This window comes from Python bivittatus, unplaced genomic scaffold (assembly GCF_059951505.1).
Source record: "Python bivittatus isolate LINGU-HERP-01145 unplaced genomic scaffold, Pbiv_v1 ctg000020_np1212, whole genome shotgun sequence".
NCBI lineage: Eukaryota > Metazoa > Chordata > Lepidosauria > Squamata > Pythonidae > Python > Python bivittatus.
Genome location: NW_028277030.1, coordinates 105,634,970 through 105,647,132, shown reverse-complemented (window position 1 = coordinate 105,647,132; position 12,163 = coordinate 105,634,970). Strand labels below are relative to the sequence as shown.

Genomic DNA, 12,163 nt, shown 5'->3' with positions numbered 1-12,163 from the left:
AGGTGCCTATTACTATTGGTACTATCTTTGCTTTCTTTTGCCATACTCATTCTACTTCTATTTGCAGGTCTTTGTATTTTGTGATTTTCTCCAGTTCTTTCTCTTCTATTCTGCTGTCTCCAGGTATTGCGATATCCACTATCCAGACATTTTTTTTTGTCTTTCTTATCAACATTAGTTAAGTCTGGGGTGTTATATGGCAGGTGCTTGTCTGTTTGAATTCCCAGATCACTTTAGCTTCTTCATTTTCTGTTACTACTAATTAATGCAATGGCAAACAGTAGGGGTGATAGTAAGTCTCCTTGAAAGATTCCTCTCTTGATATTAACCTCTCCCAGTCTATCACCATTGACCAGCAACTGTGTCTTCCGCTGTGCCATTGATCTTTGCACAAGACTCCTATATTTTAATTATTATTAAATAAATTATTAAATATTAAATATTAAATTAAAATATTGATTAAATTAAATATTATTGTTATTACTATTATTATTCATATGTATATTTGTATTATTTATTTGATTTGTCTTCCCACTATGGTGAGATGCATAGTGTTTCTGTTTAAATTAAACTATGTGTGTTTGTCACTTAGCATACACAGAGGCGTCTTCTCTTTTGGGGCTTTGTGAACAGCTACCCAGGGAACACTAAGAAAGATTTTTAACCTGCAGCAAAATTTCAAATTTCACTGGTTTCACAGTGGGGTGGTATCTTTTGAAACAGTGCCAGACTCTGACTTAGCTGTTAATCATGGGCTATTTGGGTGAAACAACTTTATTTCCACAATGACATTGCACACATTGATGGATCTCAGTGGATCTTCTTACTGCTTTAACCAAAAACTGGCTATACCCCTATGGTCATAGACTTCACACAGGGCGGGGGGGTGGGGGGTTGATAGGCCGGCCTGTTTCCAGTCTATGTCAGTTTCTCATTCATAAATTCTCTCCTGGTGTCCAGTCTTCATGAGCAGAATTATTTTGTTAGAATTCTTCCTTCTGTCCTTGGCAAAAGTAAGCAGGACTCGATACTTTGGCATCTCTTGTTGGCATCTTTTCCCTAGATTGCTTTGTTACAATTATATTCATTTCGCCTCCTGGCCTGATTCTTTTTTTTTTTTTCACCTGCTAGTAAAATCAGGATTTGTCACAAAGGGCACCAGTTCTGTATTAGGCATAGTTCCAATAATTACAGGAATTAGGAATTAACATGTTTCTCCTGAGATGTAAGCTGCTAAGGGGCCTGCTTATGAACTCACTCTGGATATCATCATTCACAATGTTATATGGAGAGTTCAAATGAGCAAATGTCAGGCTGGTGTAAAAAGCTTTGAAAAGCACTTAAGACGGCAGAATGCCCAGAAAAGTTCTTGCTGACAGTAATGAGTTTGCATGGTTTGATGTGAGAAAGGGTAAAGTCGGGGATAAGCCAAAAGCCCATCTGGTCCTAGACTTTAAAAACTGAAGCTGACCCTGTCTTTTATAGAAATCTCCTTTCGAGTATGGATGTGCGGTGGAAGCCTGGAAATCATCCCCTGCAGCCGGGTTGGCCACGTCTTCCGGAAGAAGCACCCTTACATCTTCCCAGAGGGAAATGCCAACACCTATATAAAGTAGGCTTGGGGTGGTTTTTTTCTTCTCACATAACTCCTTATGAGTTAAAGTGAAATAAATTCTACAGGAGGTCACATGTCCAAAGCTCACAATCCAATGGTGGGATGTGTGAAAGTGTGGGTTTAACACTAGTTTAAAGTATATATACAAATAGCACATTAGGAAGAATGAAAAATAGGTTGTAGAGAAATACTGGAAGTTCTAAACAACATGCTAAGGACAATAGAACAGGAGTGTTGATGCTGTTTTCTTAATAATGAAAATTGTCTCCATCAGCAAGGCTACAAAACATGGGTAGATGTGTGTACAGCTGATGTGCTTGGCATTTGGAGGATCCTAATTTTTAAAAGATTTGGTAAGAATGCTGCTGAAATTGTGATTGTACCTTTTATGCACAACCATGATGGCTGGGGGTTAGGTCAATCTGTGTTACATTTAAAGTAAGGTATAGGCAGACTATCCCAAGGGATTTTCTTCCTTCATAGAATATCTGAATTAAATTGTCTAATTATGGCTGCTCTGACTGGTGCTAAGCAGGTCTGGTTTCAATACATGCCATGCACAGGGAAAGTCTAACCCCACTGCTGGTGACATCAGGCCTAATACGCCCCTTTTTTATTTTCCCATTGTTCATCACCTAAACCAACTATTCAAGGGTGCTGAGCAGACTCACAGGGGATAGTTGTTGAGTTGGTTTTCTACCCAGATTATCCAGAAAATCTCTCACTGTGTTTAAAAGGAGCCCAAAATGTTCAGGCATGCACACGTGACCTAAAATAATCTCTACAGCAGTGCAGCTGTGATAAGAAAATGCACGTGCAAAAGCAGCCATCACTGTGCTCCCTAGAAACTTCAGTTTATCCATACTGTGGTTCCAAATGTATGTAAAACAATGTTGGTTGTTTTGGTGTTGTTCCAAAATATTTAAATGGTGCATAAATATTTAGAGATAATAGAAATATCATCATTAAGATGCATGGGTGTGCTAGTGCATTTGTGCAAAGTACATTTGGGAACTTTCTCATTTGTTTCTGTAGATGGAGCAAATATACACCATTCATTCTGGGCAGTGGCATTCCGCTACTCCAGTGGAGCTACAGATGTGCGTTGGATTTTTTTCTCCTTTTTTTTTTCAGGTTACACCAGTTAGCAAGTTCTCTGATCAGTTTCATGTTTTAGGAATGCAACTCCTCTTATGGATAGTTAATCAAAGCAGTAGAGCAGATGAAAAGAAATTGCACAGGGAAGAAGGAATGTAGCCTTCTTGAACAGACCCTGATCAAACTTTAAATGAATAAGATGAACCTTGAAAAGCAGGAGGGGTGGGAGAATGAGAAACAAACAGGAGACAGACTGAATAAAGAAATCATTTCAGTGAAGATCTATGAACCTAAACTATTGGATTCCATATACTTCTTCATATATCTCTATCAGCTACTAGACACCAATTCAAGTATGTCAAGGTTGCTCTTGAGAGAAACAATAGCCGTGCTTCTGCGTGCAAAATTCATACATCACCCACTGATTTTGTTGCAAAAAAGCAATCTAGATATTGTGGGATTCTTAAAGAACAGGGAGAGGAGATTGACAAAAACCCACCAATTATACTTATTTGCCAATGTATGCCTTGAAAACCTACCCTTTTTGCAATGCTTGAGTGTGTGGAAAGAAAATATTTGTTTGTTTATTACACTGCATAATGCCAGTATCTGGAGTGATTCCTTTTTCTAAGCCTGTGCAAGAGATGAAGTTTGTGTAGTCAATATAGTGAACAAACTCTAATAAGGAATGTTGAATTAATGTTACCTTCTGCTGAGAAAGAAAATGCAAAATACAGTCTCCCTGCATTATATTTTGCTAAGGCCTTCCATCAGGTTTTATATGGAAGACTTCTACTGCCTCCAATCAATCTTGTAAATAGACATAGTTACTTTAATGAGTGTCATTAAAGTACGGGTGCCAGGGTTGCATTTCCACACATCTAAAAGCACCTGTTCCAAATCAAATCCAAAGCATTGTACAGCCCTTTAATATATACCAGTAATGCAATCTTCTTCCACCAAATTATAGACCCATTTGTGTGTAATGAATCCACTTTTCTGGTTTGGGTTTTTTTTTTTTTTATGGTAGTTATCTATATGATTAGAAATTATATAACTAAATAAACTGAGGATCTTCAATCAAATAAGCCATGAGCTATGGCACAAAGATTGTGCACTGCCTTTGCATGAGTCCTAATTTACTATTTGGTAATAAACCTATATTTGGGAACAAATGTATATTGCATAGGTACCTCCAGTATTTTTGGCACTCTGATCCCTTAATCTAGCTTGTTATAGTCAGACAGATGGATATTTCAGGCTTGTAATCATCACATCTGTACATTCTCTTCTAGGTTATCTCTTAGGCTGGTTTCCTGGTTATGTACTCCATCTACCTGGAAACATCGCTTCTGCTAAGTTTTCATTCCTCCTTTATCACAACTGAGCAAACTAGCCAGGAAGCTGCAGTTAATTCTAACTTCCCATTTCATGAGGTCTGGGAGTTGTGGGTAGTGTCTTCAGACAAAACCAGGATTTTAAAGACAAATTTTAAGCCAGGACTGAGTGTTGGCTTCTGAATTTGACTTGTTTGGAAATTGGTTACTATAGTTTCCAGTTCACACATAATGGGAAGCTACAGTTAATTACTGCTTCTGGGGCAAATGTAGTCATAATGTACATCTAAAAAGCATAATATGTGAAACAGTCTTTAAGAAACTGAACTCTACTGCTGATCATATTTTTCACCTAGATCTCTCAAGAAAATGAAGTGTTGCTTTCCCCCTCCCTTATCCCTGCAGGTTTTTATGAGAGGCATCAAATTAAAGCTCTTTCATGCATGCTTTCCTCGTTGTTTCTCCTTCATTTTTTAAATGTCTTTCCTTAGAAACACCAAGCGCACGGCAGAAGTGTGGATGGATGAATATAAGCAATACTATTATGCAGCCCGGCCTGCCGCTCAAGGGAGACCATATGGAGAGTAAGTGCCCCCCTCTGGCAGTGAAGGAAAACAGAAAGAGACTCAATTGCTTGATATGGTGGAACCTCATTATTGTTTTATTGGAGCATCGTCCAGCTGTTGAGATGCTTGCTTTTTGCCTCTCTGGGAACAGTTAATTAGATGTTAATAGTAAACAGATGCTGCAAGGATATGGGTATAAAGTCCTGGTTGCTGTTTTTTGGGGGGGAGGGGAGTATGATGGCTTATATAAAAGGTTGTTGGCTGATCACATTTGAAATATTTGCTTTGTTCATAAATGAAAACAAAAGGGCTTGTCTCCTCCTTGTTGCTCATGTTCGAAGTTGTCTCAGGTAAATTCCAAGGTGATTTCTTCTTTTCATAACTGTCCAGTTGGGCCAGGAGAAGCAGAATCAGCTATCCTTACTAATGAGTTAGCACTGTGAATAAACACTGCTCCAGAGCAAAACAAACACTTCCCTCTGGAAAAAAAAAAACTTGAACCCGTACAATAAATGATATATGAGCCAGGCAGTCTGAATCCTTGTTTCCATATTTGCCCCCAAGGCAGCACTGAGTTGTGTCATAACATTGGCTCAGAACTGGTGAGGAAATTTGTTCCATTTTCACCTGCTTTTTTTTTTCTTTCCCCCTTTTTCCTTTTCCTTGCTCCTTTATTGAGTGTGTTGGGTAGTTTTATAACTGTATAATCTGCTCAGGTGATGGGCAGGTGCAGGTCATCTGTATACCTTGTCCTTGCTACCACCTAATGTTCTGGGACCTTTGTTCTGTATCAGATGAAATCCTTCCTATCACTTGTAAAAATGCATTATACATTGTAATTACTTCAGTTCAGCTAGCTCTGCACATATCCCTGATCAAGCAGTTAGCAATAGCACCAATTATATATCTGGAAAAGAAAGAGAACAGTAAAGATTCCCTGGTGTGAAGTTTGGGTGTAGACAGGGATGCATCATTTTATTGGCAACAGTACAAAGCTAGTATTTGCTTACTTCCAGGATTTTTTTTGTCCCAATCTACAGTCTGTAGCCCTAGGATTTCCTCAAGGCATCCTACCTAAGAGTTAGGTCTGACTTTTCTTAGCCTTTTTGAGATCAACCAAGGTGAGCTAAGTGTTTCCATCTGCTCTGATTATACATGTATATTAAAGGGAAAGTTAAATCCAACCCATCACTTTCTTTGCCAGCAGTTTACTTTTTTTTTAATGCCATCTAAATTTGGGGACTGGGCTTGGAGCCATGTGTGCAGCATTTATTAGATGCATGGTTCCTCATCCACGTTAAGATATATGTGCACAAAAGTTGTTTCCTGTCATATACGACACAGGTGTATGTAGCACTACTTTCTTAATGAAAATTGCCAGGTCAAAAATATTTGTGGGAGTTCTTATCATACCATAGAGTGAAAGAACCCATTTCTTTGTGGTCCCAGCCCTGACTCATGATTGCTTTTGTAATATCCGATAAAAATACATAACCCTATGTCCACGTCAACTTCCATATTCAGCTATTCAGTCATCCTAGTCATATATACAGGCCCAATGTTAATCAAAAATTGTTTTTACTTGGAGCCAATCTAACCTCCATGTGTAAGATACTTCACGGCTGGGGCACAACCACTGGCAGAATCCTATTTACAAATACAGGAATGCAAAATTTCATTTGTTGGTAGTATAGTAGAAAGAGCCTCCTCAGAAGAAGTCAGATCATACAGTTGTTTTCAAACAAGTTTGTGTCAACATGGAGAAAGCAAATACCCTCTATTGTCCTGTCCTGTGATCACCCAAACATGCAAATCTTACTTGTAGCTGATAACCCAAGCCTGGGAAATAGCTAAGAGAAAAACAGGATATGCTTTTTCACACAGTCTCTCTCACAAGGATAGGAAGCTGATATGGGCTATGGAGCTGACAGGAACTTAATAGCATTTGAGTTGCACTCAGGTGGGAAAAAGAAGAAAAATGACTAACAAGTAAATATAGAATTAAGCAGTCTTGGACTGTTAACAAAATTCATATCATTAGAGAGGAGGATGGCATCCAGCACAGATATCCAGAGGAAAAAGAAAAACCAAAGAGACCAAAAATAAGATCAGGTATACACTAATTGCTGGCGGTTGCCAGCTGAGTTTAATTAATGTCCTTGATTAACTCTTTTGGAAATTTAGTACAGTTACATTTTAAACTACGCACAGTGTTATTTTAGCAGATGCACTACTACTGCTGTCAGAGAGTTAGTTAATTTCTGAATTGTAAAGCAGTTAGGTCATAAAGTAATTTACAATATTTCTTTGAGGAAAGAAACAGGGAAGTTGAAGCTTACTGTGCATTAGCTGAATTCCATTTGCATAAATATCTAGCTAAAAGAGTCAATCTTGTAGATAAAGTAATATATTTCTATCCTTCTTATGCTAAGAATAAAGAGAAAAATTAGAATGACATAGAAGAAAGACCTTGCATGCTATATTTTGCCTTATCAATCTTTCATGACACAGACTCTAGGACTACATTACTTGCATTTTAATATTATTTTAAAGTTGATTATTTCCTTTACCTTATGTGTTAATATTAGACATACAGTGCTGCATTTGTTAATTATACTATGCCAGGGTTTATTTTAACTGCATTACTGAGCAAACCCTAGCATCCTGGTTCATGCATAATACTAAGCCATAAATTGGGGTTAGAAACCTCAGTAGTTGGGGTCACATAACCTAAAACAAAATGATGGCTCAGTACAATGTGGGAATCCCATTAGAAATAACTAGTGAGGAAGGGGAGTGGCTTCTAGATTATCCTTATATTTTGCTATTGCATTCTTTTATAATAGAATCTAACTTTTTTCTGACCCATTAAAACTTGACTCCCACTCAAGATTTAACAAGGATATAACTATATTTTCCCAATATGTTCTTTTCAACAGCATTCAGAACAGAGTGGAACTGAGAAAGACTTTGAAATGTCACACATTCAAGTGGTATTTGGAAAATGTCTATCCAGAGCTTAGGTACTACTAGTATTTTTAAAATATATATTAGTATATATTACTTGCCACATGAAATGGAATTTTACAAACTTCATTTTGTTTTTCAGCTGGTATGAATAGTATGTGTCCCTCCAGATGTTTGAATGTAAATTCCCATCATTCCTCACCATAGCCAGGTTAGCTAGGGATTATGGGAGTTGGAGTTCAACAACAACTGGAAGACAACAACACACTCTTTCTTGCATTGCAGGATGAGTTTAAGTCTGCCCTATTGTGTACATTTTCTTAGAAGTAAGCTTTATTGAACATGGTGAACCTTTTAAGTAAATATGCTTAGTTCTGCTGTATTATCTTTTCTTTTTTTTTCTTTTCAGAATTAATCATTATGCATTTATTTATTTAAAGTAATTTTATCCTGATCTTTAACTAAAAAGTTTCCTAATATGGCTTACAAATTTCAGCACTGAAACAATACTTCAGACTTATCACTGTTTGCATGATTTTTTTAATTCTAACTCTTTATACGTCAAAATACTTTTCTAAAAGTTTCCCAAGTTGGAAGTCATTAGTTGCCATATTTTTGAAAAATTATTATTTCTAGCAGAATTACATTTTTATTCTGCCTCTCTTCTAAAGAGCTCATTGCATGTATAGCTACCATGTTGATAGTAAATAGTATAATGCAATAAAAAATAAAGTAAATGAACTATCACCCCTGAAATTTCATAATGATAATTGTTGGTGGCTACTTGTTTACTTTTGATTTAAAATATTTTATGCCAATTTTTGAGGCAAACCATACTAAAAGTAACTGAAAAGGAAGTTGAAGTCAATTTTCCCTAGATCAAATTCAGCAATCATCTGTTATATTGCATTGGCTCTTTTATAGTGTCAGCTTATTACAGATGAAAACCGATAGCCCTTATTCTGGGTCTTCCTTCTTAAAATCAATGATGTATTCATCTTACTCATTTAGAATGGATCCTATTAATTATTCAATATGTTGTAATATTTAGGCTTGATCTCTTTTTGTAGAATTCCTGAGGAATCACTGTACCAGACAGGAATGATACGGCAGAGACAGAGATGTCTGGAGTCCCAGAAAAGTGAAGGACAGGAGTTCCCAGTGGTGATCTTAAACCCCTGCATCACCAGCAAAAGTGCAGCAGCAGTGGCACAGGTAATTTTTCTAAAGTATAGCAAGCTGAAGGAAACATAAAGCTTTTATTCATATTCATACAAGTAACATGCTGCCCTTATCTGAACTATAATACTGTGGAGGTGGTGGAAGCTCTGTCTGCTGATGGTAAACTATAAAACTGAGGCTGGAAAGGTGACTAAAGCTGGATGCTCAATTAACAAAACCTACTGATGGCTTTTTGTACAAAGGCACTCAAGAAAAAAATAGCATTGAAATATCTAAAACATCAATGATAATATACAGTATCAAAGAAGAGACAGCAGTGATGGAATGAAAATAGCAGTGTCACTGCAAAAAAAAAAAATGTTTGTCCCATGAGCTTGACATACAGAGAAGTGCTCCATCATATATATGCTTGGATAAGAATGTACATTCAGACCCAAGATGAACAAGATGTACTACACAAGCCTCCTTTGTCACATAAAAGTATCCTCCTTGAATGACTCTTAGGGACACAGAGCAGTTGAGTTCCTCCATGGTTTCAAATCTCTGAAAGAGCATTTGAGGTTACCATGTGTTACTCTGATCACACTGACTGTTGTACCTTACCATGTTTGGTGCCATTTGTATAAGCTCTAGCTTCCAGAATTGAGTTATAAACATGGCTTCCAAAAGCAAACATTCTCCAGTCTTACTGATAGCAGCAAAAAATAATCTGCTTTCCAGATGTGTTTGGACTACAACTTCCAAATCTCCCAGCCAGCATGTCCCAACACATTTGCAAGGGACCAGACTGGGGAAAACAGATACGCATGGAAAAAAATAGGAAGTATGTGTTTTTCTATGAAATATTTCACAATGCCAATATAAGCTTACATATTTTAAAAATCTTCTCTTGTCGAAAACTCCCTGCACACAGAAATCTTGCATGTTTTTATAAGCTTGTCATTGAGATGCTGATTATTTATTTGCAGAGAAGTGTTCACCTTGGAGAATGTTTAGATAATCAGTGTTTTAATTGCATTTTGGAATAGTGCATTTGCTTTTCTTTGGTTCAGATTAGAAGGACTGACACAAGCTGATTTCCTACTTGGTAGCTATGTGATAAAATATTTATGTGTAAAAGATTCCTCCACAAGATATGTCTGTAAGCTGTCACATCCCAGACAAATATTCGGTTTCTACTATTTTTCTGTAATGTAACTTTATCACCTGCAGATCATTTTGTGTGAAAGAAATTGCCTTGTGATAACTCTTCCCATGAAGCCAGGGACATTATTTACTAATCTGTTCCTTTTCAGAATGTCTGCATCAACCATCTGTATTTGCAATTTTGCTTGGGGTTCATAGAATCTTGAATATTCTTAGCATCCCAAGAATCAAAGCTGCAAGGGATCAGCCCTTCCAATAGAAATATCCTGTATTATTTGTTAGATTGATATTTTACTTTTCCTCCAGGAGCTCAAAATAAAGTACATAACATTTCCTTTTTTCCCCTACAACAATCATGTGAGGTAGGTTGGTGTGACTGACAAATCATCCTGTGAACTTCTGTAGTTGATGGACTTGAAGCTGAGTCTCCCCAGTCCCAGCCCAACACCTTAACCCCTTACTCCACACTGGTTCTCTCTTACATGCTGCATAAATCACAACTTGAGCTCATCCCAGCACCCATCTGTACAAAAATGCAAGCTATTATAGCACATAATTCTTCTTCACGGATAAGAGAGGAATAAAATGAGAGTTATAATTTCCTCTCATCTTTCAGACCTATTTACTGTTTTCCCTAGTTCTAAAAAATGTACTGAATTGCAGTGATATATTAAGTTCATACTCTGCATTCATTCAATATTAAATTGCCTGTTAAAGTAAAAGGAGCTTAATGAAGCCTACCTCGTTCCCCCCTCCCAATCAGTAAAAGGAAAAATATGCAGTGTCAATCAGAGAGTATTCTCTGGAGCAGATTAACAATTAGGTGCCACTTACAACCACAGCAACATCCCAAGGTATGCCCTGCCTTCCCCCCATGCTAAAATTATCTTTTTAATGTAACAATACTGAACATGTGCCTCAACTTTAGCAAAACTAAAGGCCCACAACTCTTCATGGTACAGGGCCTTTCATTTCCAAATTTCAACAGTTCAGGAGAGGAATTATTCTTTTGTGTATCTAGGAATATGATAGTATGTTTCTCTTCCTGTATTTTGTCTGTGTGGTCCATGTGATCTTGTTGCAGTCACTGAAGAATGAAATCCAAAGGTGCTCTGTTCATCTCAGTACAATATCTTCAGTATAAAAAGTTTACTAGTTCATTTTTTTTAAAAAAAAGTTGTTTATGCCTGGAAATAACCGGAGGCTCTCTATTGGCAAATATGTTTCAGATGCACAATCAAATTAATAGCGGGGGAAATATGACACATTAGAGCCTTTTCTACCATCAGTAACCATCTTTAAACAATGAGCCATAAGAAGATATTTCTGATTTATGGAAAGGTGCCCAGGCTCTGCTGGTAATGACTGTCCAGGAGGAAGAAAATTCCACATATCCCCAAAAGCCACTGAGAATTGTTTTATATGCTGTCATTCAGACTAAAATGCTGACTGTATTAGTTAGTTGCTGGCTTCAGTTATTGGGAAGGGTTCACAAAAGCATGAGGAAAAGACCGTACATGCTGCTCCAGCACTTTAGCCTTTCCCTCCCTTCTTCCTTTTGGGCCATTAGCCAGTCATTAGCCTAATAAATAAATAATGATAGCTTGTACAGTAGGGATCTTGCTGTTTCCTGTCTTTTAAAGTCACTGGGTGCTTTAAGTTTTGTATTACTTAACTTCCAGTGCCACTACTTTAATATTTAAGATAGCATTTGCAAAAAACGACTGTGCAGGAAACATTTTCTAATGGCAAGTGATATAATATGGTGTGTAGGTTCTCAGAATCCCCTCTGGGAAGAGCTGTGTCCTTGAAGAGCCTGCTGTTCCCCATAGCTGCCCTATCAGAAAGTGAGGCAGCAGTGCAAGCTTGGGATAGCGCTCTCAGACTCTTACATCAGGCTGTGTACTTGGAGAGGGCTGCATGGAAGGCCAACTGACGTACAGTGGTACCTCGGTTCACGAACGCTTCTGTTCACGAACAATTCGGTTCACGAACAGCTCCGGTCACAAAATTTTGTCTCCGTTCGTGAACGCCGGATCGGGTTACGAACAGAATCCGCGGCCATTTTCCCTCCCGTGACATGTGGTTGCTGCTCCCTGTAGGGAAGGGGACTCTCCCTCCAAGCAATATCCGCCTCCCCACCCGCCTTCCTGTCCTCCACACCAGAAGTCGCGTCGAGCAAGGTTAGCTTTCTCTCTCTCCGTGTTGTACTTTGTGTCATATTGTTGCGGTTTAAAAAAAATATATATATG

The 12,163-nt window shown here is 37.8% G+C and overlaps 1 protein-coding gene across 1 annotated transcript in view; it reads left to right on the top strand.

Moving 5' to 3' along the window:
- The window catches only part of GALNT14 (polypeptide N-acetylgalactosaminyltransferase 14), a 281,280-nt gene that overhangs the window by 260,801 nt on the left and 8,316 nt on the right, over positions 1-12,163 (top strand). Inside the window, exons 10-13 of the mRNA XM_088145870.1 lie at positions 1,486-1,612; positions 4,542-4,634; positions 7,556-7,639; positions 8,654-8,798. Coding sequence (XP_088001996.1) covers positions 1,486-1,612; positions 4,542-4,634; positions 7,556-7,639; positions 8,654-8,798 — 449 coding nt within the window. The remainder of the gene's footprint in view (positions 1-1,485; positions 1,613-4,541; positions 4,635-7,555; positions 7,640-8,653; positions 8,799-12,163) is intronic.